This window comes from Coregonus clupeaformis, chromosome 1 (assembly GCF_020615455.1).
Source record: "Coregonus clupeaformis isolate EN_2021a chromosome 1, ASM2061545v1, whole genome shotgun sequence".
Classification (NCBI taxonomy): domain Eukaryota; kingdom Metazoa; phylum Chordata; class Actinopteri; order Salmoniformes; family Salmonidae; genus Coregonus; species Coregonus clupeaformis.
Genome location: NC_059192.1, coordinates 39871794 through 39899115, shown reverse-complemented (window position 1 = coordinate 39899115; position 27322 = coordinate 39871794). Strand labels below are relative to the sequence as shown.

The 27322-nt window shown below is 42.9% G+C and overlaps 1 protein-coding gene across 6 annotated transcripts; it reads left to right on the top strand.

Moving 5' to 3' along the window:
* Positions 1-910: 910 nt before the first annotated feature.
* LOC121568416 (mitogen-activated protein kinase 8) lies at positions 911-27322 on the top strand. Of its 6 annotated transcripts, none has more exons than XM_041878971.2 (12): positions 911-1120; positions 6579-6757; positions 10524-10653; positions 11081-11139; positions 11625-11763; positions 13048-13213; positions 13737-13808; positions 14598-14780; positions 14883-15007; positions 15193-15256; positions 23789-23869; positions 26938-27322. In XM_041878971.2, the coding sequence occupies exons 2-12, from the start codon at positions 6630-6632 to the stop codon at positions 27117-27119; spliced, it is 1329 nt and encodes a 442-aa protein (XP_041734905.1). In that variant the 5' UTR covers positions 911-1120; positions 6579-6629; the 3' UTR covers positions 27120-27322. The 6 variants fall into 6 exon arrangements, with proteins under 6 accessions (XP_041734905.1, XP_041734911.1, XP_041734901.1 ...); XM_041878977.2 differs by having other exon boundaries at positions 6558-6757; XM_041878967.2 differs by lacking the exon at positions 13737-13808 and adding an exon at positions 14221-14292 and having other exon boundaries at positions 916-984.

The following is a 27322-nucleotide window of genomic DNA, read 5'->3' as shown; positions in this document are numbered from 1 at the left end:
AATAGTACAGAATTAGGCAAATCATGATCGATCCCACACTCCAGCACAGTAGGTGGCTGCATGCCCCTTAAACGTTTGTTTGTGGACCACCATTATACCGTAGAAGAAGAAGAAGCCGCAGCAGCAGCAGCAGCAGCAGAAGAAGAAGAAGAAGAAGAAGAAGAAGAAGAAGAAGAAGAAGAAGAAGAAGAAGAAGAAGAAGCTCCAAATGTTGTCTATTATATTGACAAGATATTCGACTGACCATTCTAACAATGGAAATACATGTCCTCAAAGATGGAAGGCAGACGGGAGGGGGCGAGATCAAGTGGGACCATTCTAGTCAATGAGAGGGCAGATACGGGTGTGAACAACCGGCCATAGAGATAGATAGAGGACTCATTTTTGTATCTGTGCCATTGTAGCGTCTGTGACTGCCTCAATGGCGCTCTCCATGCTATTTTAAATTTAAAGTAGTCAATTTTCTTCTTCTTCATTGGCTGATTGCTCCCAACTCATAGGAATCTCCACCCAGTTAACTAATTGAAAATGGTGGAAGCCCTCAATGTCAATGTCCATACTAAAATGGTTATATCCATGATGAGTCCTCTATCTATTTTTATGACAACAGGCACAACTCCGGTATAAAGTCGTTTTTCGGTAAGTTGTCGAAATGCCACGTGCGTCCACTTATATCAGTGCATTCAGAACCAACAACCTAACTATTAAGAAACTTACATTCGATCAAATAAGCCTAATGTGCAAATTATCAATTCAATGTTTTTCTGACCAAATTGACACTCTCTCATTGACCTCCAATACAAAAAAATCCTCACTTTGTGGGCTTATTTTCGTGGACCGATTTTGGTCGGAGTGAAACCTCTCGCTTCACCTCTTCCTCTTGGAAGCTCCGATGTTACGGATGTGTAGGGCTTGAGTGACGTGGTACGCATGTCTTCTGCAGTGAGCGCACGGCCTGTCAATGCAGAGAGCGTAGTGAATTCGGTGAGGTCATGTTTTGTAGCTTGACAACATAATAGCGATAATTGTATTATCCTTATAAATAAACTGAATTCATCGTCAAGGACGCGGACTATTGTGGAGAATCGAGAAGTGATCATTCTGTATTTTGTTGACGGAGGTAAGCGCTTACGTTTCCGCGCCGCTGTCCATAGCATTGTTTAGCTGTGGGGGAGGGTCGTTTGCGCCGCGCCGCACGCAACTACAGATGCGGGTTGTTGTCAATATATTATAATGGTGCAATGTATTCTATCCTATTTAGCTAATAGCCTAATTGTCCATGATTCAATGTAACAATAAAGGCTACCACGATATATTCGATTGTTGGATTGGCATAGAATAGTGCTCAAAATAGGCTTTTCCGTATGTGTAGGCTAATAACTCATCGCATAGGCTACATACAGGCTGTAAAAACCAGGCTATTACCAAAATGCCTGCTTGGGAATTATAGACTTACTTGCTACATTTTAGCGAGGTTGGTTATCGTCATATTATCATCATATTGTCAAGGCGCTGGTGTTTTTTTTTTTTTTTTACCTGGCAGCCACAGCCACCGTAAGGGGCGTATAGCGGTAAAGGGTCGGCTGGCCAAGGTTATTATGACGGTATTAACACACTGGGGCTTGTCAGGGCCATTTATAGCAATTGATCACTATTGGTTTTAAACAATCTGAATGGTCAACACCTGAATGGTCAATGTATAGCCTAAGCCCTAGAATCTTCCCTCTGCCATTCTTGAAGTTTTGGCAACACCATAGTCTACGACATTGTTAATTGAGTGTACAATCAATTAGGTGAGAAAGACAGCTATGCCTGGGATATAATTAGGGTACAAGAACCGTTGGATAGGATAGGCCTAGTATTTACATATAGCCTGGTGCCAAAATAGGCCTATAGCATTTTATGATTTATTCCACATATAATATTAAAATGTCAATAACATTTTTAAGACTTAGGCCTAAATAGGCAATGCCACATGTAAACAATGTATTATTCTATATTATATACAGAAGGAATGTTCTATTTAGGAATTAAATCAGATGCTTTCTGTGTATGTTCCAGTGTTATTCATTGCTCAGTTATACTGTATTAATAGTTTGAGATGAGATTAATGATGATGGATGTTTTGACAGATGTAGGCTATAGTCAGTTCCTATGGGTGGGGTTCAGGATTGACTGCCAGTGTTGAGGGGCTGTTTATCATGTTCATTATGAACACAGTTCATCAGTAATGACACTGGAGTGGATGCTGAAGTGGAGGGTCGCTTACTGTAATTCCAGGGCTGTAGATACTGCAGTTATAGCCAATATTCATCCTTTTGTCTCATACTGATTACTCACAATAAACAGTCACTGTAACACATTAGCAGGTATTACTGTTTACTGGTGACTGCAACTTACAGTAACTGACAACACCCAAGAGCTAAGTAGCACTAGCTCCATTGTTATAGCATAATGTTGGCTACACAAGGTTATGCTTAATTCATTAACCATAGTGTGTTTGTAAATCATTATACAGCAATTGTTCATTTATTCATTCGGGCTTACACTAAATATGCATGTTAGTAACAAGGGTTTTGCCACCAAGTACTAAGTCATGTTTTGCAGAGGGGGTCAAATACTTATTTCCCTCAATAAAATGCAAATCAATTTATAACATTTTTGACATGCTTTTTTCTGGATTTTTTTGTTGTTATTCTGTCTCACTGTTCAAATAAACCTACCATTACAATTATAGACTGATCATTTCTTTGTCAGTGGGCAAACGTACAAAATCAGCAGGGGATCAAATACTTTTTTCCCTCACTGTACCCCTCCCCACCTTCACAACAACTTTGTCATCCAATGTTATACCTAGGAGTTTAGCGTCCTCAACTTGCTCAAGGGTCACACCCTTTATACACAACTCCAGCTGAGGTTTAGGTCTTAGAGAATGTTTTGAACCAAATACAATGCTTTTAGTTTTAGATGTATTTAAGACCAATGAGTGGGTGGGTGTGAATCTCTGAGTGTGCGTGTGTTTACTTTGACTTTGATGTCTCTTATGCACAAGTGTGACATTAGCGACACAGACAGGATGTAAGAGAAAACCACATGGGCTGAATCATATTTAGCCCTTATAATGATGGACTAATCACAATGCATGTTTCTGTCCTCCCTTCCTTGGGGAAATCACCATTTTGACATGATACGATAGGTGAAAGATATATAGTGGACCCTGCTGTTACCTATCCAATGGTAACGAAGGACATATTTTCAATGTAGTCAAATCAGGCCAATGTATCTGGGATGTAGTCCAGTCCAGACTGGGTTTAAGACAGGAATGAATACTTAGATCAGAGACAGGATAGAAGAGAGGGGGAAATGAGAGAAATAAAATACAATAAGCGAGAAGGAGAGAGAGAGAAAATATACAGCATATATCTCTCTAATTACTCAAGGAGAGAGAAAGAAGAGAAGATTGCATGTCACATGTCTGACATCTCGTAACATTTTCCACAGAAATCACCACAGGGTGAAGATCATAAACACCCATTGGGAGGTCAATATCAGTATGACCTCATCCAATTGGACCCTGAGCCCTGAAGAAGATATTTTTAGGCTGATGGTTCAAATACTAATGTGGTGAGAGATGTAGACCACCTACACTCTAAGAAAAAAAGGGTTTCAAAAGGGTTATTTGGCTGTCCCTATAGGAGAACCCTTTTGGGTTTCAGGTAGAAATAACCCTTTTGGGTTCCAGGTAGAACCAAAAGGTTTGTACCTGGAACCAAAAAAGGTTATTCAAAGGGTTCTCCTATGGGACAGCCGAAGAACCCTTTTACGTTGTAGATAGCACTTTTTTTTCTGAGTGTATGGTTCACACTCAGTCCAGTAGCTTCTGATGATATTATATTCTCCCACCTCATGTTTGTAGAGTTAAAGGGACATTACACTCAAAATTAACATTTTGTCAGGTGTTTCAGACCACAAAAGTAGTCAAGATGAATCCACATCCCATGCCATCCAGTTAGATCTAGCTACAGTGCCTAGTAAGTTTTCACACCCACAGGTGTCACATTTTGCTGCCTTATTATACTTAAATATAAAAAGGGATTCAATTCAATTTTTTTCTACTGATTTACACAACCTACTCCACATTTCAAAGTGAAATAAATGTTTTAGATTTTCTCAAATAAATTCAAATATTAAAATGATAAATAAAACTACCACAGTGTTAGGTATTCAAAAGACTGAGGCAGGATTTCCTCTAAGTTTTTACCTGAGCTTGGCCCCTTTCATATTTATTTTGGGCCTGACAAAACTTCCCAGTCCCTGCCTGTGACAGGCATACCTGTAACATGATGCTGCCACCACAATTCTTGAAAATATAGAGGATTTCACTCCGTGATGTGTTAGATTTGGCCCAAACTTAAGTTGTTCATTTAGGCCAAAAAGTTAAATATTTTGCCATGCTGTCTTGAGGTATAACTAAAGCGCCATGTTTCAAACAGGAGTGATGATTTGGAATTGATTTCTTTAGCAGAGGCTTCCTTCTTTTCTTTCTGTCAAACAGGCCAGTAATGTGGAGTGAATGCAATGCTGTTGGTCCATGCAGTTTTCTCTCCACTCAGCCAATGAACTCTGTGGCTGTTTTAAAATCATCTTTGGCCTCATAGTGAAATCCCTGAGCAGTTTCCATTCTCTCCTACAGCTCAGTTAGGAAGGATGGCCAGATCCTCACAGTGCCAGGGTGATACGATACACCAACTACAGATTATTTACCCTATTTGACCATACTTAAAGGGATATTCAGTGTCTTGGAATTATTTCGTAACCTCCCCTGATATGTGCCTGTCTAAAAATGTATCACCTGACATGTTTTTAAAACTAATTGGTGGCTCTGAGATTGAGTCATTGTTTGAATATCACTATCTAACAGAGGGACCATACAAAGACAGGGTAAACTATTCTTAAATCATGAGAACCACTACTTATGCGAACAGGTGGACACCATTCAATAAATGTTGTGCATTAATTTGAAAATATTTGCTCTTCACACACAGACTTATGCATTCACAATATATTAGTTTTTTATGTTTTATTAATTTCAGCAAATGTCTAAAAAATGTCTTACACTTTGAAAATGTGGAGTAGTTTATGTAGATCTGTAAGGAAAATAAAATGTAAGGCAGCAATATATAATGTATATACCTCAACCAACAAATGAATGGTAAAGATTAGCACCGCAGATCTGTAAATTCCATTGTGCTTATCTTCTCTATTCATTTTGGATTGTGGCATATACACTGTAGGTCCTTCTACAAAACAGATTGCCTGGGATGTGGACTTATCTGAAGAGAAGATCGCTTTTGAGGTTTGAAAACGTCTGATCATCTGATTTTGGAGTGTAATGACTCTTTAGCAAGAATTTTGATAGGACTGAGTGATCTGAGTGGGGAGGGGAAAACTGAAAACTATCTGTTATTGGCAAAGAGGTTTGGAACTATCTTATTGGTCTATTAACTAATTTACCGCCTGTTGATGTCACCAGCAGGGTTGGGTAGGTTACTTTCTAAATGTAATCCATTACAGTTACCTGTCCAACTTTTTTATCAGTAACGTAACTTTTGGATTACCCAAACTCAGTTACTTTTAGATTACTTTCCCATTAGAAGAATACAAAAATGAATATTACCAATTGAACGACATCTATTGCAGGATAAATCAATGTTAGATTTGACATAACTGGCCATAAATGGATGTTGCATTTTACTTGGGTTGGTTATGTAGGCTTCTTCTAACCCATTGCCTTCTACTTTAATACAGAGAATAATATGATTAGGCTATATCTTTACCTATCTTTACAAAATCAAAGTCTGTCAGATTTCCAGTCAGTCATTCCAATTAATTTAATACCCCTTTATCTTCAAGAATAGGACTTGGAAATATGGAAATATAGATAAGGACCAAACATCCTTTCTGAATTTAAAGGTAATCCTACAAGTAATCATCTATTTTTTTCAGAAGTATCTCCAATGTGATTACCATATTTTTGCTGGAAAAGTAACTGGTAAAGTAACTGATTACAGTTAGTTTTTTGTCATCACTTACATGTAAGAGGAAAATCACGTTTTTGACTGCACTGGGCCTTTATACAGGAAATCGGTAGCATTGGATAGGGTTAATAAGAGGAATAGGTTAAAGCTGGAATCCTTAATTGGTGAAACTGGCAAGTATGTTTGGGATATTACAACAACAAAGAAGTTACTGCAAACAACAAACACTGTTTTCTTTCTCTCTGACATCATAACATGTGCGATAGGACTGCCGAAAGCTCCTCCCCTTCGTTCTAGTCAACAAAACAAAAACAATAACAAAGGCGCTGGGGCGAACAGTAGCGCTCTTTCCCCTAATGCAGATTTGATCTTTAAAGCTAAAAACATGCACTTCAGAACAGACCGTAGCTACCTGTGTTCTGTATCCTACATTATTTTTATTCTATCACTCTTTCTCTTTCTGTGTGTATGTGTGTGTGCATGCGTGTGTGCATTTGTGTGTGTGTGTGTGTGCGTGAGTGCGTGCATGTGGGTCCATAGTCCAGAGAGCTTCGTTTGGATGCCCACAAAGCAGCTCCTCAAGGTTTCATCATGAATAGAAACAAGCGAGGAGGAGAAAGGGAGCTCTACAGTTTAGATGTCGGAGATTCCACCTTCACAGTTCTGAAACGCTACCAGAATCTAAGGCCCATCGGCTCAGGAGCACAGGGAATCGTCTGGTAAGTGTAATCACTATGCAATTACTAGTTACTGAGAAGAAAAAACAATGTGCTGGTTAAAGAAAAACTGTAAGACCATGGAGACTTGGTACAAGGTACTTTTTGAAAAGGGTAGTCTATGACTAGCAGAAGAAACAAAGGGAAGGTCACCACTTAGTAAACGAAAATTGTTGGATTGGCATAGTCATTTTTGTGTATATATTTTTGTTGTTTATGCTATCTTTGACATTTATGTTGCTATTTTTATTATTCATAAATAATTTACTTTAGGTTCACACCCTTGTTTCATTTGTTATTTTGTTTATGTGACATGTTTTCTTATTGGTTATTGTGCCACCCAAAGGTGATTTATAGAGCCCTCATGTGGGCACTCAAACCTTTAAGCCCTGATGAAGGCTGACAAGGCCAAAATGCGTTGGGGTTTGTTCTTCATGTTTTTAACGATATACAGTACCAGTCAAAAGTTTGGACACACCTACTCATTCAAGGGTTGTTCTTTATTTTTACTATTTTCTACATTGTAGAATAATAGTGAAGACATTAAAACTATGAAATAACACATATGGAATCATGTAGTAACCAAAAAAGTGTTAAACAAATCAAAATATATTGATATTTTAGATTCTTGAAATAGCCACCCTTTGCCTTGATGACAGCTTTGCACACTCTTGGCATTCTCTCAACCAGCTTCACCTGGAATGCTTTTCCAACAGTCTTGAAGGATTTCCCACATATGCTGAGCACTTGTTGGCTGCTTGTCCTTCACTCTGCGGTCCGACTCATCCCAAACCATCTCAATTTGGTTGGGGGATTGTGGAGGCCAGGTCATCTGATGCAGCACTCCATCACTCTCCTTCTTGGTAAAATAGCCCTTACACAGCCTGGAGGTGTGTTGGGTCATTGTCCTGTTGAAAAATAAATTATAGTCACACTAAGCCCAAACCAGATGGGATGGCGTATCGCTGCAGAATGCTGTGGAAGCCATGCTGGTTAAGTGTGCCTTGAATTCTAAATAAACCACAGACAGTGTCACCAGCAAAGCACCCCCACACCATAACACCTCCTCCATGCTTTACGGTGGGAACTACACATGCGGAGATCATCCGTTCACCCACACCGCGTCTCACAAAGATGCAGCGGTTGGAACCAAAAATCTCCAATTTGGACTCCAGACCAAAGGACACATTTCCACCGGTCTAATGTCCATTGCTCTTGTTTCTTGGCCCAAGCAAGTATCTTCTTCTTATTGGTGTCCTTTAGTTACTTGAACTCTGTGAAGCATTTATTTGGGCTGCAATTTCTGAGGCTGGTAACTTTAATGAACTTATCCTCTGCAGCAGAGGGGTGAGCGTCGAGGCTCCGGGTGGTGTTGGAAACGACGTCGGTCTCTCAACATCTCATCAAGACGAATGGACGTGGTGATGACGGTATCAAGGTCCATCTCGTCGTCCCAATATTGCCAGTTCCGTCGTGATGTCCTCCCATAAGCCTCTCCTGAAGGCCGTGCGCAGAGCACGCTCATTCCAGCCGGAAGACGCAGCCACCGTGCGAAAGCGCCAGATACTGTGAGACCTGTAGCAGGAAGCCTATACATTTCGTTGTTTTCCCGTCATAGCGCTCCGGCAGGGCGAGGGGTCCCTCAGACGTTGGTGATAGCACGGGAGGAGGTGGACTGGGTGCACTCGCCGCTCCCTGAGGTGGAACCGGAGCGATGGTCAGTTTATGCAGCATTTGGAGCACTTCCTGCATGGCGGCGTTCAGCTGGGCAATCTGCTGCTGGTGCTGGTCGAGGATTTGGGAAACTCCAGGAGGATTACCTGCTGCATCCATCTTCGTGATTGGTGTGTGATTTTGTGACGAGTACTGAGGATACGAAGAAGCAGGACGCAGACGCAGGAATCAACAATGTTAAATGCTTACTTAACACTGAGCAAGAGAACAACAAAGAGCGAGTACACGACAAGACACTAACAATCACACACAACACAACACTGAACAGTCCAGGGCTATATAGGGGTGGTGATGAGATGATGAGGTGCAGGTGCGTTGGGTTTCCATTCCGGTGTTGCCGAGGTGGTGCGCTCAGACCGGTGGCTCAGTAAACCGGCAAATCAGAGCGCCGGAGGGGAGCAACGGGAAGAGACGTCAGTTTCATCATAGTGCTTGATGGTTTTTGCGACTGCACTTGAAGAAACTTTAAAAGTTCTTGACATTTTCCGTATTGACTGACCTTCATGTCTTAAAGTAATGATGGACTGTCATTTCTCTTTGCTTATTTGAGCTGTTCTTGCCATAATATGGACTTGGTCTTTTACCAAATAAGGCTATCTTCTGTATACCTTGTCACAACACAACTGATTGGTTCAAATGCATTAAGAAGGAAATAAATTCCACAAATTAACTTTTAAGAAGGCACCCCTGTTAATTGAAATGCATTCCAGGTGACTACCTCATGAAGCTGGTTGAGAGAATGCCAAGAGTGTGCAAAGCTGTCATCAAGGCAAAGGGTGGCTATTTGAAGAATCTCAAATCTCAAATATATTTGGATTTAACCCTTTTTTGGTTACTACATGATTCCATATGTGTTATTTCATAGTTTTGATGTCTTCACTATTATTCTACAATGTAGAAAATAGTAAAAATAAAGAAAAACCCTTGAATGAGTAGGTGTGTCCAAACATTTGACTGGTACTGTATATATAAATGAGATATTTATTTTGTATTTTACCCACTTTTTCTCCCCAATTTCGTGATCCAATTACGATCTTGTTTCATCGCTGCAACTCCCCAACAGGCTCGGGAGAGGCAAAGGTCAAGTCATGCGTCCTCAGAAACATGACCCGCCAAACCGCGCTCCTTAACACCTGCCCGCCTAACCCGGAAGCCAGCCTCACCAATGTGTCAGAGGAAACACTGTTCAACTGACGACCAGCCTGCAGGCGCCCGGCCCAACACAAGGTGTCGCTAGACTGCGATGAGCCAAGTAAAGCCCTCCCAGCCAAACCCTCCCCTAACCCGGACGACGCTGGGCCAATTGTGCGCTGCCCAATGGGACTCCCGGTCACGGCCGGTTGTGACACAGCCCGGGATCGAACCCGGGTCTGTAGTGACGCCTCAAGCACTGCGATGCAGTATCTTAGACCGCTGCGTCACTCGGGAGGCCGTTTTTTAACTATTTCTAATAAAATGCCCCAGAAAATAAATGCCCAGAAAAGAAGTTCATCCCTCCGTTTGCCTTGATGGGGAAAAGTAAGCCCCACAATAAATGTTTCTACATTTTTCATTTACTAAGTGGTGGCCTTCATATTTTCTGCCTGTCATATACTAGTTACTTACTGTTTTAACAGCGGGTTGTACTAGGTAATTACCAGTAAACAACGGGATACAAAATAAAGTGCTGCCATGTATTGTTTTTAAATCCTTTTTGCTAGAGTTTTTCAGCTTTTTTTTGTTGCCCCATGAAATACTTTTATTTGAGATTCAATTAGTTTCCAAGGTAACATAAAATGTAAAGCTACATACCAAAGTACCCCAGTTTGAATTTGTCATAATACTGTGGTGCTTAATCAATGGAGGTTGATGCCAAAGCTAGTCAATCAATGGCACAATGGACCATGGAATGTTTCAAGGTCACATGCTGTAAAAGATCCAATGAAAATAAACACAAATCAGACATCCATTTAAATTCCTATTTCCTACAGTCTGTATCACCCTATTGTTACGGATGTGTAAATGTATTGTCATGCTCTTGGTCTTGCTTTTTCAGTTCAGCATATGACCACAACCTCGAGAGAAATGTGGCGATTAAGAAGTTAAGTCGGCCGTTCCAGAACCAGACGCATGCCAAGAGAGCGTACAGAGAACTGGTGTTAATGAAATGTGTCAATCACAAAAATGTAAGTCTGCCTACCATCACTGGTCAGTTACTTCTTCTTGCTGTTTTATTATATTCTAGATATGACTCTATGACAGTTATCCTCTATTTTGTGTATGAATGGCCTGGCTGGACATAGAGAGGAAAGGAACAGTAAGAATATTATTTTATGAATGCATAATGGTACTTCAGAAGGAACAGTAAACAGGCATTTGCTTTGGTAGCCCATATAGTGAATATACACACAGCTAAAATGCAGATTAATTCAACCAGCTTCCAGGACTGCAGTTACCCGTTTTGATATTTTGTATTGTTATATTGCATAATACATTTGAAAATGACTTGATTACAAACATGTGTTATGATGAAGGACTGTTTTCCTTATATTGAGGAAACTAATCTAGCAAGCATCCTGTTTGACTCGTGTGTTCATGTTGTTACCTTTACAGATCATTGGCCTATTAAACGTATTCAGCCCACAAAAATCATTAGAAGAATTTGCAGATGTGTAAGTACATTATTAGAAAAGTCTGAGCCTTTTGGGTAAAACACTGGGGTAAATCCTCAGTGGAAATGCTCCTTAAAAATGTATGCACTCACTAACTGTAAGTCGCTCTGGATAAGAGCGTCTGCTAAATGACTAAAATGTAAAATGTATAATAACATGATAAACCTTTGACATTGTAAAATGATTACATGCTGTTAGGAATTAAGACATAGGAGGATCATAGGATGATCTTTGAATTGGCCCTGTCTGTCATCAATGAAAGAATTACTCAGCTATTACCAGAATAACTGTCTGAAATCTCTCTGCATACTGTATCTCTCTCTGTTTAAGCCTTCCAGCTGGCTCCACAGATGCGGGTGTGTGCGCCTGCTCGGTTTGTGTGTGTGTCTGCGCCTGTGTGTGTCTGTGCTTGTGTGTGTGTGTGTGTACACTTATGTGTACACGCAAGCATGTGTGTATTCTCATTTCTCTTCCTATCTGTGTAGATACATTGTGATGGAGCTGATGGATGCCAACCTGTGTCAGGTGATTCAGATGGAGTTGGACCATGAGAGGTTGTCCTACCTGCTCTACCAGATGCTGTGTGGCATCAAACACCTCCACGCTGCCGGCATCATACACAGGGTACGGCTCATACTGGCTCATACACACTAACGCTAAGCTAACAGGTAGACACTGGGTATGGCTCATAAATGCTAACTCTAAGCTAATAGGTAGACACAGGATATGGTTCACACCTGCTAACACTAAGCTATCAGGTAGACACAGGGTATGGTTCACACCCGCTAACACTAAGCTAACAGGTAGACACAGGGTATGGTTCACACCCGCTAACACTAAGGTAACAGGTAGACACAGGGTATGGCTCATGCATGCTAACTCTAAGCTAATAGGTAGACACAGGATATGGTTCACACCCGCTAACACTAAGTCAACAGGTAGACACAGGGTATGGCTCATACATGCTAACTCTAAGTGAATAGATAGACACAGGATATGGTTCATACCCGCTAACACTAAGCTAATAGGTAGACACAGCTAACACTAAGCTAACAGGTAGACACAGGGTATGGCTCATACTGGGTAACACTAAGCTAATAATGTAGCAAAGCTCTTCATTATATAATTTCTGGGGCATTGTTGTATTTCCAAATAAAATACTGTAAGCTAAAAGCCCAGATTTACAGTAACCCATGTCAGAGCTTTGATGAGAGCAGGAGGAACCTGCTAATGATCTAAACACTCATTTAGCTTTAATGACTGGGATTGCGTCCAAAATGGCACCCTATTCCTGGCTCTGGTCAAATAAGTGCAATGTATAGGGAGTGATAGAGTGCCATTTGGGATACATGCTTGGCCCAATGGAGCATGTAAAGTTTAGACAAGGATGGCAAAAAAACAAATAACCACCGAGATCATTCTGAGATTAATCTAGATTCTAGAATAATGTAACTGCTTTGCATGTCATACGACCAGGCCGTTAGCGTACATGCAAATCTGTGAAAGATGACTCACTACTCAGTAACTGTAGTTAAAATGGAGTGACTCATTACTGTTGTTAAGATGGTGATGAATATGGATGATGCCCTGTTTTATAATATTATGATGACGACATTCCTATACCCCTACATAGCTTCACTGATGTCCCCCATCTGCCTCTCTCATTGTTTGGGGAGCATGTTGTTCCCTTACTATAATATCTAAAACAAACTGCCAAGACGGCCAATAATGCTCTCTGACGGGATTGTCTGCCATAATCTTTTAGTAAAAAATGCTCTGGAACACACTGCGCAGGCTACAGACAATATTCGCTGTGTCTGGGCCTTAAAATATGCTGCTGCTATTGATGATGATGATGATGATGATGATGATGACAATGATGATGTTCTCTCCTTGTCCCTCCTCTAGGATCTAAAGCCCAGTAACATCGTGGTGAAGTCAGACTGTACGTTGAAGATCTTGGACTTTGGCTTGGCTCGGACGGCGGCTACAGGTCTGCTGATGACCCCCTACGTAGTGACCAGATACTACAGAGCACCAGAGGTCATACTGGGGATGGGCTACCAGGCCAACGGTCAGTACCTGTCAATCAAGAAAGGCCTGTTGGAAACAGCAGATTTGTTGGTAAACTTTCCAAATGTCGACAAAACAAAATATGCTAGACAAGGTGGGATCTTTTTGTGTCTGTAAAATCAATTATGCGAGAAGTGGAGGTGGAAATGCCTTCATGCACAAATATATATGGAAACCCATTTAACTTTAAGTCAATTTGATGGAAACACATCTCTGGTAGGAAAATACGCATATTGTTTTTATGCAGATTTTTTTATATTCTCATGAAAATCTGTCGCCAATTGGATGTAAACCTAGCTAATGACAACAATAACAGTACTGTTTTCATTACATTTATGTTTAAATTTTTTTTATAAATCATGGAAATAACATCAATAACAACACCGCTTTCTTGCCAGCTTGTACACTAGCCATCCACTTCTCTTCAAGCCTCTGGGAAAGTTGTGCACAATGAGAAACAATGGTCTCTTTACTAACTACTAACAGCTAACCCCCCACCCCTTCTCCTGTCTATGTTGTAACAGTGGACATATGGTCTGTGGGGTGTATTCTGGCAGAAATGGTCCGCCACAAAATCCTGTTCCCAGGAAGGGACTGTATCCTTGGTGCTTTTGGCTGTGAATCGTCTCCTGCCGAAATAAACCAGTTTGCCTCCTCCATGGGGCCATTTCTCTTCAGTCTCTCAGTTTACGAGATGGACATTTATTTCACGTCCTGATTTCCTGCCTTTTCCTTCCCATGTGACAGAGGGCTCTGTGCCTGGAGACTGGCAGATGCTGCATGCCGCATCCATTTTCACTCTCATTCACCCAATTTACTTATTCATACTTTCCTTTTTCTCCTTCATTCACCAGATGTATCCCTCTTTCCATTTTCAGTTTCATGTGTCTGATTATTTGTGTTGTACATTTTTTGTAATTCAGTCATATTCCTCTCTCATTTCCTTAATCTGTTCTTCATTTTTTCTCTCCATTGTGTTTGCATGTCATCCCTTCATTCATCGTGCAGTGGACGTGTGGTCAGTGGGCTGTATTGTGGCTGAGATGGTCAGAGGTAGTGTGTTGTTCCCAGGCACTGACCGTATCCTTTCCTCTTTTACAGTGTTATCATTTCACCATGTTTGTGTGTTTTTACCTTGTTTTTACCATCAACCACCGCCCCGTGAAGCACTCCTTTTGCACTCTACCCACTACAATACCCACCATATCCAAATACACCCATACTCCCATCCCCCCTGCCCATAACCACCTAAGCTTCTGCCAATACACAGAGATAGTTCTAGAAAACAGGAATAGTTCTGGAACAGTAGTTTTCTAACATAGTTATGTGTGTCTGTGGAGAAGGCTATGTCTGTGTGTAGTGTTTCCCTAACTCCCCCTGCTCAGACATTGACCAGTGGAACAAGGTGATAGAGCAGCTTGGGACTCCGCCCCAGGAGTTCCTGATGAAGCTCAACCAATCAGTGAGGACGTACGTAGAGAACAGGCCGTGTTACGCAGGATACAGCTTTGACAAACTCTTCCCTGACGTCCTCTTCCCTGCAGACTCAGAACACAACAAACTGAAAGGTACTGGAAATGGAGTGTGTGTGTTTGTGTGTGGGTAGGGTGTGTGTGTGGTGTGCGTGTGTGTGCGTGCTGGTATGAATGATATTATCTTTCCACTTCCAGCGAGCCAGGCCAGAGACCTGCTGTCTAAGATGTTGGTGATCGACTCGTCTAAGAGGATCTCGGTGGACGAGGCCCTGAAACACCCCTATATCAACGTGTGGTACGACCCAGCAGAAGTGGAGGCGGTAAGTGTTTAACACATGGTACAATCTATTGGAGGGGGAACTTGGAAATTGGACCAACACGGTTGACACTTTTAGTCAGAAGAGTGAACTATGGTTGATGGTTTGATGTAGGGATGAACCTTTCTTCCCTCTCTTCTCCCTTCTGCTCTTTTCCTCTCTTTCTTTTGCTTTTTTTCTCGTCTCAGCCCCCTCCGAAGATCACAGACAAGCAGCTGGATGAGCGAGAGCATACGGTGGAGGAGTGGAAAGGTTATAGATGTTACTACAACTATCACTTTTCACTAGACATGGGTCACATACAAACAGTGAGCTCCAAAAGTATTGGGACAGTGACATTTTTGTTGTTGTTTTGGCTCTGTACTGCAGCACTTTGGATTTGAAATGATACAATGACTATGCGGTTCAAGTGCAGACTGTCAGCTTTAATGTTAGGGTATTTTCATCCATATTGGGTGAACCGTTTAGAAATTACAGCACTTTGTGTACACCTACTGGGGAGCCAGGCCCACCCAATCAAATTGAGCAACCAAAACATATATATATATACACATTTTTTGTTTTTAGCCAACCATCCCATGAAAGTGAATGTCATTCCAGTTTATCTGAATGTCATTCCAGTGCACTGCTTGCAATGAATTCTATCTGACGGGGTTTGCATGTTTAGGTAAAAATACAAATAATGTCCCGTTTGGAACACTGACCAGTAGAGAGCATAATTGTGTGTGTATATATTCCTTCCACCTCATGGCTTTGTTTTTGCTCAACTGTGGGACCTTATATAGACAGGTGTGTGCCTTTCCAAATCATGTCCAATCAATTGAATTTACCACAGGTGGACTCCAATCAAGTTGTAGAAACATCTCAAGGATGATCAATGGAAACAGGATGCACTTGAGCTCAATTTCGAGTCTCATAGCAAAGGGTCTGAATACTTACGTAAATAAGGTATTTCTGTTTTTTATTTTTTATACATTTTCACAAAAAAAACGGTTTTCGCTTCGTCATTATGGGGTATTGGTGACTGGAATATGTTCCGGGATTCATCCAATGGCATTGAGGAGTTAACCACATCAGTCACCGGCTTCATTAATAAGTGAATTGATGGTGTCGTCCCAACAGTGACCGTATGTACATATCCCAACAAGAAGCCATGGATTACAGGCAACATCCGCACTGAGCTAAAGGCTAGAGCTGCCACTTTCAAGGAGCAGGACACTAATCAGGACGCTTAGAAGAAATCCTGCTACGACCTCTGACAAGCCATCAAACAGGCAAAGCATGAATACAGGACTGAGATCGAATCCTACTATGCCGGCTCTGATGCTCGTCGGATGTGGCAGGGCTTGCGAACTATCACGGATTACAAAGGGAGACCCAGCCGCGAGTTGCCCAGTGACGCAAGCCTCCAGACAAACTAAATTCCTTCTATGCTCGCTTCGAGGCAAGCAACACTGAACCATGCATGAGAGCACCAGCTGTTCCGGACGACTGTGTGATCACGCTCTCCGTAGCCGATGTGAGTAAGACCTTTAAACAGGTTAACATTCACAGATGGATTACCAGAACCCATACAGAGCATGTGCTGACCAGCTGACATTTTAACCTCCCTGACCCTGTCTGTAATATCTACATGTTACAAGCAGACCACCATAGTCTCTGTGCACAATAAGGCCAACGTTACCTGTCTAATTGACTATCGCCCTGTAACACTCACATCTGTAGCCATGAAATGATTTGAAAGGCTGGTCATGGCTCACATCAACAACATCATCCCAGACACCCTGGTCCCACTCCAATTCACATATCACCCCAACAGATCCACAGATGACACAATCTTTATTGCACTCCACACTGCCCTCTCCCACCTGGACAAGATTAACACCTACAGTTGAAGTCGGAAGTTTACATACACCTTAGCCAAATAAATTTAAACTCAGTTTTTCACAATTCCTGACATTTAATCCTAGTAAAGATTCCCTCTCTTAGGTCAGTTAGGATCACCACTTTATTTTAAGAATGTGAAATGTCAGAATAATTGTCACACTCTGGCTCCAAGGACTGTGTGTTAGAGCCAGGGTGTATTTCATTTGGTGGTGTTGGGTTGGGTGAGTTTCATTTGTTTGTGTTTTTGGTGATTGGTTAATGACTCCCAATCGGAGGTAACGAGTGTCAGCTGTCGGCTCGTTATCTCTGATTGGGAGCCATATATATTCTGTGTGTTTTCTCCTGTGTTTTGTGGGTTATTGTTCCTGTTCCAAGTTAAGGTATTGTTCCAGTGTTCTATGTTCTGTCGGTGTCACAGAGGTCTTCACGTATCGTCATTTGTTGTTTTCGTGGTTGCTGTATTTAATAAAAGTCATCATGTTCACTCCACGCGCTGCGTATTGGTCCGCTCCTTCAGACGTTCGTGACAGAATAACCCACCAAAAAAGGACCAAGCAGCGCGTCCAGGAGCAAAGGGTCTGGACATGGGAGGAACTGTTGGACGGTAAAGGGTCCTGGACGTGGGAAGAAATCCTGGACGGCATGGATCGCCGTCCATGGAGCGAAACAGAGGAGAGGCGACGGAGAGAGGAGCAACGGCGTCGGCAGAGCCAACGTCGGAAGGACGAGAGGCAACCCCAAGAAATTTTTTGGGGGGCACATGGCTTGGGCGACGGAGCAGCAGGAGGCTGCCACAAGGCAGAGTCAGAGGGCTGCCAGGTTAAGGGGGGCTGACGGAGGCAGAGAAGGGACGGATTCAGTGGGCTACCAGGTCAAGGGGGCAACTGGGTAAAGCAGGGAAGGAAAGTGTTGAGGCACGGCGTGAGGTACTGGGGTGTGTAACCAGTTCGGTCCGGCCCGTTCCTAGTCCCGTGGTGCAGCCAGTAGTGTGTGTTCCCCGTACGGTACGGCCTGTTCCGGTCCCTCGCACTAAGGATACGGTGCGCGTCGCCAGCCCAGCCCGGCCTGTTCCGGCCACTCGCACCAGGGATACGGTGCGCTTTGCCTGCTCAGCCCGGCCTGTTCCTACTCCACGCACCAGGGATACGGTGCGTTTCGCCAGCACAGCCCGGCCTGTTCCTACTCCACGCACCAGGGATACGGTGCGTTTCGCCAGCCCAGCCCGGCCTGTTCCTACTCCACGCACCAGGGATACGGTGCGCTTCGCCAGCCCGGCCCGGCCTGTTCCGGCCACTCGCACCAGGGATACGGTGCGCGTCGCCAGCCCAGCCCGGCCTGTTCCTGCTCTCCGCACTAGGCGTGAGGTGAGTCCCCAGGGTCCAGCATGCCCTGTTCCGGCTCCCGCACTAGGCGTTATGGGAGTCCCCAGGGTCCAGCATGCCTGTTCCGACTCCCCCGCACTAGCCCTGAGATGCGTGTCCTCAGCCCGGTACCTCCTGTTCCGGCACCACGCACCAGGCCTACGATGCGCCTCAGACGGCCAGAGTCTGCCGTCTGCCCAACGGGGCCTGAACTGCCCGTCTGCCCAAAGCCTGCAAAGCCGCCCGTCTGCCATGAGCCATCAGAGCCGTCCGCCAGACCGGAGCCGCTAGAGCCTTCCGCCAGACAGGATCAGCCAGAGCCTTCCGCCAGACAGGATCAGCCAGAGCCTTCTGCCAGACAGGATCAGCCAGAGCCTTCTGCCAGACAGGATCAGCCAGAGCCTTCTGCCAGACAGGATCAGCCAGAGCCTTCTGCCAGACAGGAGCAGCCAGATCCGTCAGCCAGCCATGAGCAGCCAGATCCGTCAGCCAGCCATGAGCAGCCAGATCCGTCAGCCAGCCATGAGCAGCCAGATCCGTCAGCCAGCCATGAGCCGTCCAGCCGGGATCCGCCAGAGCCGTCCAGCCGGGATCCGCCAGAGCCGTCCAGCCGGGATCCGCCAGAGCCGTCCAGCCGGGATCCGCCAGAGCCGTCCAGCCAGGATCCGCCAGCCAGCCAGGATCCGCCAGAGCCAGCCAGCCAGGATCCGCCATTTAGTCAGGTGCTGCCCCTTATTCCGGTGTTGCCCCTTAGTCCAGGTGGGGTTAGTTGGAGGGTGGTCATTGGGAGGAGGCTACCGAAGCAGGTTGTGACTGCGGTGGGGTGGGGATCACGACCGGGGCCAGAGCCGCCACCGGGGACAGACGCCCACCCAGACCCTCCCCTAGACTGTATGCTGGTGCGCCCGGAGTGCGCACCTTTAGGGGGGGGTACTGTCACACTCTGGCTCCAAGGACTGTGTGTTAGAGCCAGGGTGTATTTCATTTGGTGGTGTTGGGTTGGGTGAGTTTCATTTGTTTGTGTTTTTGGTGATTGGTTAATGACTCCCAATCGGAGGTAACGAGTGTCAGCTGTCGGCTCGTTATCTCTGATTGGGAGCCATATATATTCTGTGTGTTTTCTCCTGTGTTTTGTGGGTTATTGTTCCTGTTCCAAGTTAAGGTATTGTTCCAGTGTTCTATGTTCTGTCGGTGTCACAGAGGTCTTCACGTATCGTCATTTGTTGTTTTCGTGGTTGCTGTATTTAATAAAAGTCATCATGTTCACTCCACGCGCTGCGTATTGGTCCGCTCCTTCAGACGTTCGTGACAATAATAGTAGAGAGAATTATTTATTTCAGCTTTTATTTCTTTCATCACATTCCCAGTGGGTCAGACGTTTACATACACTCAATTAGTGGTAGCATTGCCTTTAAATTGTTTAACTTGGGTCAAACATTTCGGGGAGCCTTCCACAAGCTTCCCACAATAAGTTGGGTGAATGTTGGCCCATTCCTCCTGACAGAGCTGGTGTAACTGAGTCAGGTTTGTAGGCCTCCTTGCTCGCACACGCTTTTTCAGTTCTGCCCACAAATATTCTATAGGATTGAGGTCAGGGTTTTGTGATGGCCACTCCAATACCTTGACTTTGTTGTCCTTAAGCCATTTTGCCACAACTTTGGAAGTATGCTTAAGGTCAAGATCCATTTCCGACCAAGCTTTAACTTCCTGACTGATGTCTTGAGATGTTGCTTCAATATATCCACATAATTTTCCTTCCTCATGATGCCATCTGTTTTGTGAAGTGCACCAGTCCCTCCTGCAGCAAAGCACCCCCACAGCATGATGCTGCCAACCCCGTGCTTTGCGGTTGGGATTGTGTTCTTCAGCTTGCAAGCCACCCACGTTTTCCTCCAAACATAACGATGGTCATTATGGCCAAACAGTTATATTTTTGTTTCATCAGACCAGAGGACATTTCTCCAAAAAGTACGATCTTTGTCCCATGTGCAGTTGCAAACCGGTTTTGGAGCAATGGCTTCTTCCTTGCTGAGCGGCCTTTCAGGTTATGTTGATATAGGACTTGTTTTACTGTGGATATAGTTACTTTTGTACCAGCATCTTCACAAGGTCCTTTGCTGTTGTTCTGGGATTGATTTGCACTTTTCGTACCAAAGTACATTTATCTTTATGAGACAGAACACGTCTCCTTCCTGAGCGGTATGACGGCTGCGTGGGCCCATGGTATTTATAGTTGCGTACTATTGTTTGTACAGATGAACGTGGTACCTTCAGTCATTTGGAAATTGCTCCCAAGGATGAACCAGACTTGTGGATGTCTACAATTCTTTTTCTGAGGTCTTGGCTGATTTCTTTTGATTTTCCCATGATGTCAAGCAAAGAGGCAATGAGTTTGAAGGTAGGCCTTGAAATACATCCACAGGTAGACCTCCAATTGACTCAAATGATGTCAATTAGCCTATCACAAGCTTCTAAAGCCATGACATAATTTCCTGGAATTTTCCAAGCTGTTTAAAGGCACAGTCAACTTAGTGTATGTAAACTTCTGACCCACTGGAATTGTGATACAGTGATTTATAAGTGAAATAATCTGTCTGTAAACAATTGTTGGAAAAATTACTTGTGTCATGCACAAAGTAGATGTCCTAACCGACTTGCCAAAACTATAGTTTGTTAACAAGAAATTTGTGGAGTGGTTGAAAAACAAGTTTTAATGACTCCAACCTAAGTGTATGTAAACTTCCGACTTCAACTGTATGTAAGAATGCTGTTCAACACCATAGTGCCTTCCGAGCTCATCACTAAGCTAAGGACCCTGGGACTGAACACCTCCCTCTGCAACTGGATCCTGGACTTCCTGATGGGCCGCCCCCAGGTGGTGAGGCTAGGCAACAACACATCCGCCACGCTGACCCTCAACACGGGGGCCCCTCAGGGGTGCGTGCTTAGTTCCCTCTTGTACTCGATTTTCAACCACAACTGCGTGGCCGCACATGACTCCAACACCATCATTAGGTTTGCTGACGACACGATGGTGGTAGGCCTGAGTACCGACGACGATGAAACAGCCTATAGGGAGGAGGTCAGAGACCTGACAGTGTGGTGCCAGGACAACAACCTCTCCCTCAACGTCAGGAAGACAAAGGAGCTGATCGTGGACTACAGGAAACAGAGGGCCGAGCACGCCCCCATTGAAACCGACGGGTTGTAGTGGAGTGGGCCGAGACATTCTAGTTCCTTGGTGTCCACATCACTAAGGATCTATCATGGTCCACACACACCAACAAAGTCATGAAGAGGGCACGATAATGTCTCTTCCCCTTCAGGAGGCTGAAAAGTTTTGACATGGGCCCTCAGATCCTCGAAAAGTTATACAGCTGCACCGTTGAGAGCCTCTTGACTGGCTACATCACCGCTTGGTATGGCAAAAAACATCACCACTGGGTTTTAAAATCCTAGGAAATGTTATTTAATTGACACAAGCTGTCTCCAATCAACCATTCAATGTCTGGTTGTGCGTGAGTGTTTGGTGGGGGGATCGCCTAAACCAGGGGAGGCATAGCATATGAATCTTAATTGCACAAATGCTATTATTTGGTAGGGAATACTATTTGTAGATCAGTGATTCTACTCCTCACTTTGCTCAAGCTGATCCTTTCACACAGACTCAATCCCTGATCATCGGAGGTTGTAAAAATGGGGTAATTAGGACAGATAAAAGGGAGAGACTATGAATCCAACCAGAAAACATAAACAATTCAAAATCACTGGGCCAATACCCCGCTGGAACGCTCTTTGCAGACAACAATATATTCTGCAAAACCTGCAATTTATCATTAGATTATAAGACCATAAATGGCTAGCCTATTTTCTTTGGCTATAGAAATAACAACCCAACAACTTCTCCAACTCTATTAAGACCGCAGTGTTTGGAGAGATACGCTTGTCCGCCTCCACAAAGGGTGCATAACAGCGTAGGTACTTGGAATTATATTCTGACACTGTTGAATAGTTCACTGCCTGTAAATACACTGTATCAGCCAGAACAACTTTAACGTCGTCACCCAGCTCTCCTACAAAATATGAAGATCATATTGGTCTTGTGTGGCTGTGGATTCGTCCGTTATTTTGGAGATGCTTTCATTTTTTTTTTTTACAAGACTGCTCCTCCGTTCATTACATATGTGTTAATGAATGCGCACATTTTAGGATTGAGCGTTTAAATTTTTATTTCTATAGCGAAAATGCCTATTATTCCCATATAATGTTGATAACAGACAATTAATAAGTTAAATATTTATGTTGATAATGTCCTTAAGATAGGCTAATAATTTGGTGCATTAGGCTAAAGCTTAGAGAATAATTGTCAGCAAACATTTCATTTGAAGTCAATCCACATGGTTGTGAATTTATTTTGGACTAATTGGATTAATACGGGAGACGTTCATGGTATGCACACGTGACAATTAATTCACACATGGTGTGAGAAGGTGCTATATCGGCCTCTTGAGGTCAGATGATATAAATGGGGGGTCATTTATTTTTTTCAAAATATCATGGCCCTACTCATCACATACTGCCGCTACTGTTTATTATCTATCCTGTTGCCTAGTCACTTTATTCCTGGGTATATGTACATATCTCAAATCAAATCAAATCAAATTGTATTTGTCACATGCGCTGAATACAACAGGTGTAGTTGTACTGTGAAATGCTTACTTGCGAGCCCTTAACCAACAATGCAGTTCAAGAAATAGAGTTAAACAAATATTTACTAAATAAACAAAAGTAAAAAATTAAATAAAAAGTAACACAATAAAATAACAATAACAAGGCTATATACAGGGGGTACCGGTTGTCAATGTGTGGGGGTACAGTTTAGTCGAGGTAATTTGTACATGTAGGTAGGGGTATAGTGACTATGCATAGATAATAAACATCTACCTCAATTACCTCATACCCCTGCACATCGACTCGGTACTGGTACCCCGTGTATATACTGTAGCCAAGTTATCGTTACTCATTGTGTATTTATTATTACTTTTATTATTACGTGTTATTACTTTTCTATTTTTTCTCTATTTTCTTTCTCTCTGCATTGTAAGCAGTTCATTGTTAGTCTACACCTGTTGTTTACAAAGCATGTGACGAATAACATTTGATTTGATTTGATGGCAAAATGTGTAGAATTAAAGGAAATTAGCTGTGCTCAGGATCCAATAGGATGAGGTCATACTGATACTGACTCCCCAATGGGTGTTTATCATCTTTATCCTGTGGTGATTTCTGTATTTTGTTACTTGTCATGAGGGCAAATGTTATCAGACAAGTGACATGTAATCTTCTCTTTTTTCTCTCTCCTTCTTTCCTCCTCTCTCAACTGTCTCTTCTCCCTCCTTTGTTGTCTCTCTATCCTTGTCTCCGCTCTCTCTCTCTCTCTCTCTCTCTCTCTCTCTCTCTCTCTCTCTCTCTCTCTCTCTCTCTCTGTCTCTGTCTCTGTCTCTGTCTATTGCTCGCTGTATTCACCCTGTTGTAGACCTGATCTGGAAGGAGGTGTATGAGTGGGACGAGTGGACCAAGCAGAATGGCGTGATCAGAGGACAACCTCCTCTTTTAGGTTAGTTAGTTAACACTTTGTATTTTACTTATGTGAGCTGGTGTCTGCTGTTATTGTGTTATTGTTGACTAAATCTGTACATTTCATTCTGAAAAAAACATGGATTAAAACATTGTTTATGGTAAGAGACCTTACGAATATTAATAAAATGCACCCCACTCCCCAACGTAAAACATATTTTCACATGACCCTCCCCTTGTACATGCTTTTCCCTTCCCCGTCATTGAATTAACTTGAAATAATATAATAATAATTGGGATTTCTTCTGATTTCATAGGCAAGCAAGCTTCACTTGGGAGAATACTAAAACCATTTCAACTCACCATTATTGGATCCCTGATGCTAGCTGGCTAAAGAAAGAAGGGGCTTTTTTGGAGGGCTAGTTATTAGACCATAGGCAATTTACTCGCCTCACTTCTGTTCAAACTTCTCATGTAAATCCTGGCTAAAATGGCAATTATTCAATGACTCGTGTGTCACATTCATGTTTTTGGAAATTGCATATCATGTCCATGTAGGCTAGCCTGCCACTGTAACTACAATGCTCTGGCAGTTGCGCTGACAGGTTTAGGAGGCTACTGTCAGAATTTTCACGTCCAATCCATCCAATCAGCTCGTGTTGTGGGTGTGATTTTTTTAACAAAGATGCTTCAGGGAGTCAGAGATGCGCGACTGGCTCGCAGACTGGTCTGTGCTGAGTTTATTGATTACCCATCCCGTGTGCAAAGGGGGGAAATATATATATTTTTGAATGCCATGGCCCGCCGGCCCGGTAGCAAGCCAGGGAAAAAACACACTACTCTCCCCTGTGCCCAATAAAAAACCACACAACCCCCCCCAGAAAGCAAATTTTTTTTTGAAAAGTCAATTTACTGAAGTAAATGTGGTGTGCTTGCTAGTCTTGAAGTATTTATGGTTGGGAAAGAGTAGTATAAGTGGTAGTGGTAGCAACGGCAGTAATAATAATATGCAATTTAGCAGACGCTTTTATCCAAAGCGACTTACAGTCATGCGTGCATACATTTTTGTGTATGGGTGGTCCCGGGGGTTGAACCCACTACCTTTGCGTTACAAGCGCCGTGCTCTACCAGCTGAGCTACAGAGGACCACAAAAGTAATGGCAGTAGTAATGGTAGTATTAGTAATGGTAGTAATAGGGATTTCATATAGGCTATGTGTTAGTTATATTGACCTATTTTGGGGTGGTTTGTAGGTGTGACGTTATTATAGTGGGTTATAGTGGGCTAGTATAGTAGGCTAGAGTCAGTACTATATCATCATAAGCCATATGCGTTTTTAAGCACTCAAAATGTTTTAGTTAGAACATTCTGAAAGATTTGTGGCACTGTTTACAGTTTAGAATGTTTAAGCCTGCAATCCGCCATTGAAATGAATGGGGATACAACAAGCTTTATAGTTTATGAAGTAGGAATGATAGCAAAAAGCTGTGTTGAAGCCATCTAAGTTGAGTCTGTCTGCACATGCCAACGTTGGGGTGGTGTTTGTAGCTGAAATGGACCAAGAGCAGTGGTGAATCAAAACGTTCTTTATGTAGCCCTTTACACTCATACCCGTATATACGGGTTGAAAATTGCAGATTTGGACACTGATAAGCACCTAAATTGGAACGCAGTGGCTGTACAGTAACATGCTATACATGATGTCAGAGCTCAATGTCTGCTTCACAGCTTTGAATGGGTTTTGACTGACAGACGTTCTGAACTTGAGCACTGCACCCGACAAGAAGTTGCCCCCATTCCTCCCAGTAATTGGACAACTTTTGCAAATGTTCTGTTGTCTTGAGTGAGGCAAATACTGTAAATTAAGAGGACTCAATGTATTTTGAAAGATGAGACGTTGAGGATTATAATAAATACCGCTTTGAAGTCATACAAGCAGCCAACACCCTTGAGTCCAAATGTGCACTACACATTTCCATAGCATAAAACTCATGTCATATACAGTGTCAACGTTTATGATCACTATGTTTGATGTACAGTTACAAGATGACATTGTGTCATACCCTGGGTTGTCCTGAACAGAATGAGCCTATGTTTGTTTTATTGTGAAGTAAATTTGCCACGGATCACGCATCTGAATGTACTCATGACGCCATTCTATGCACACCAATATTACGATCTGCGTCTCTGAATTGCCTTGTGAAAGCCTAACACTGTAAGATCATATTTTATCATTTAGCTAGTCATGTTGGCAATAGAACAAGCTTTCAAATGATGCCGACCTGACCCAGAATGCGATTTATAATGGACCGTTTTTGGATTGCGTAAACAACAACAGTAATTGTGTGATGGTGGGACGCAGGGCTGTGTTCCAAACAAAACAACTACAAGTGTGCTTGCTCTAGTTCCTCAACGGCACAGACTCTTCTTTGAGTCATAAAAGTGCATTGAAGTTACTTAAGAACTGTGCACACTTTCGAGACACCAGTTAGTCCTCTCACTCAAACCCTTGTCATTTCTTTGTCTTATGTTGCACCTACCCCAAAAGTTCTAAAAATATGTTTATCATGTTACTGAATGTATCCAGAGTATTTTCAGATTTCGTGATCAACAAAAGTAAGTACAGTAAATGTAAAATCCACATAAAATCAACAGTGTAATGTTTGGATTCAGTCTTGTGTCAGGTGAACTGTTGTGTACACACCTGTGGTCTAATAATTGTCCCATAATCTCCAAACTGTTCCCTTTTAATTGTTACCATGGTTCATTTCAATTTAGCCCTATCCATATAGTGCAATTACCACGAGTGTAAAGGGTTAAGCTTTTATGCAAATGTTTAACAGTTATAGTTCAAAAAGTGCAAAAAGCATCAACAATCTTTTGACAAGCAATCGAAGTTGAGTCCGTCTGTACATTTCAATGTTGGTCTAGTTCGCTGCACCCCTCACAGACTCAGAGATGTTCTTCCGGCTCCCTATGGTGTGTGTGAGTTATGTGTGTATCTCGCAGGTATGTGTGTGTGTTTGTCTGTTTGTATATGTGTGTGTTTGCGCATGCTAGTGCCTAGTACAGGTGTATCAGTCATCCTGTGTGTTTTTTGCAGCACAGGTGCAGCAGTGATCGACAGCTCCCCTCAGCACGCCTCGTCCTCCTCCTCCTCCTCCTCGGCCAATGACGTATCCTCCATGTCGACTGACCCCAGTGACCCTAGTGAACCCACCATGACCTCTGACACGGACAGCAGCCTGGACAGCCACACCTCTCTGGGAGCACTGGCCTGCTGCAGATAACACACACACACACACACTCAGCCCCAGCCCTACACCTCCTGTCATGGTATATAGTTTGAAACACTTAATGGGGCAATCTGTGATTGCTACATAATTATGTTTAAAATTTCAATGAATTATATATACCAATTGATTCTTGAAGAATAAAATATATAAATGCTTTTACTCCATTGTTTGTAAACAATGTAATTGTAAACAAACAC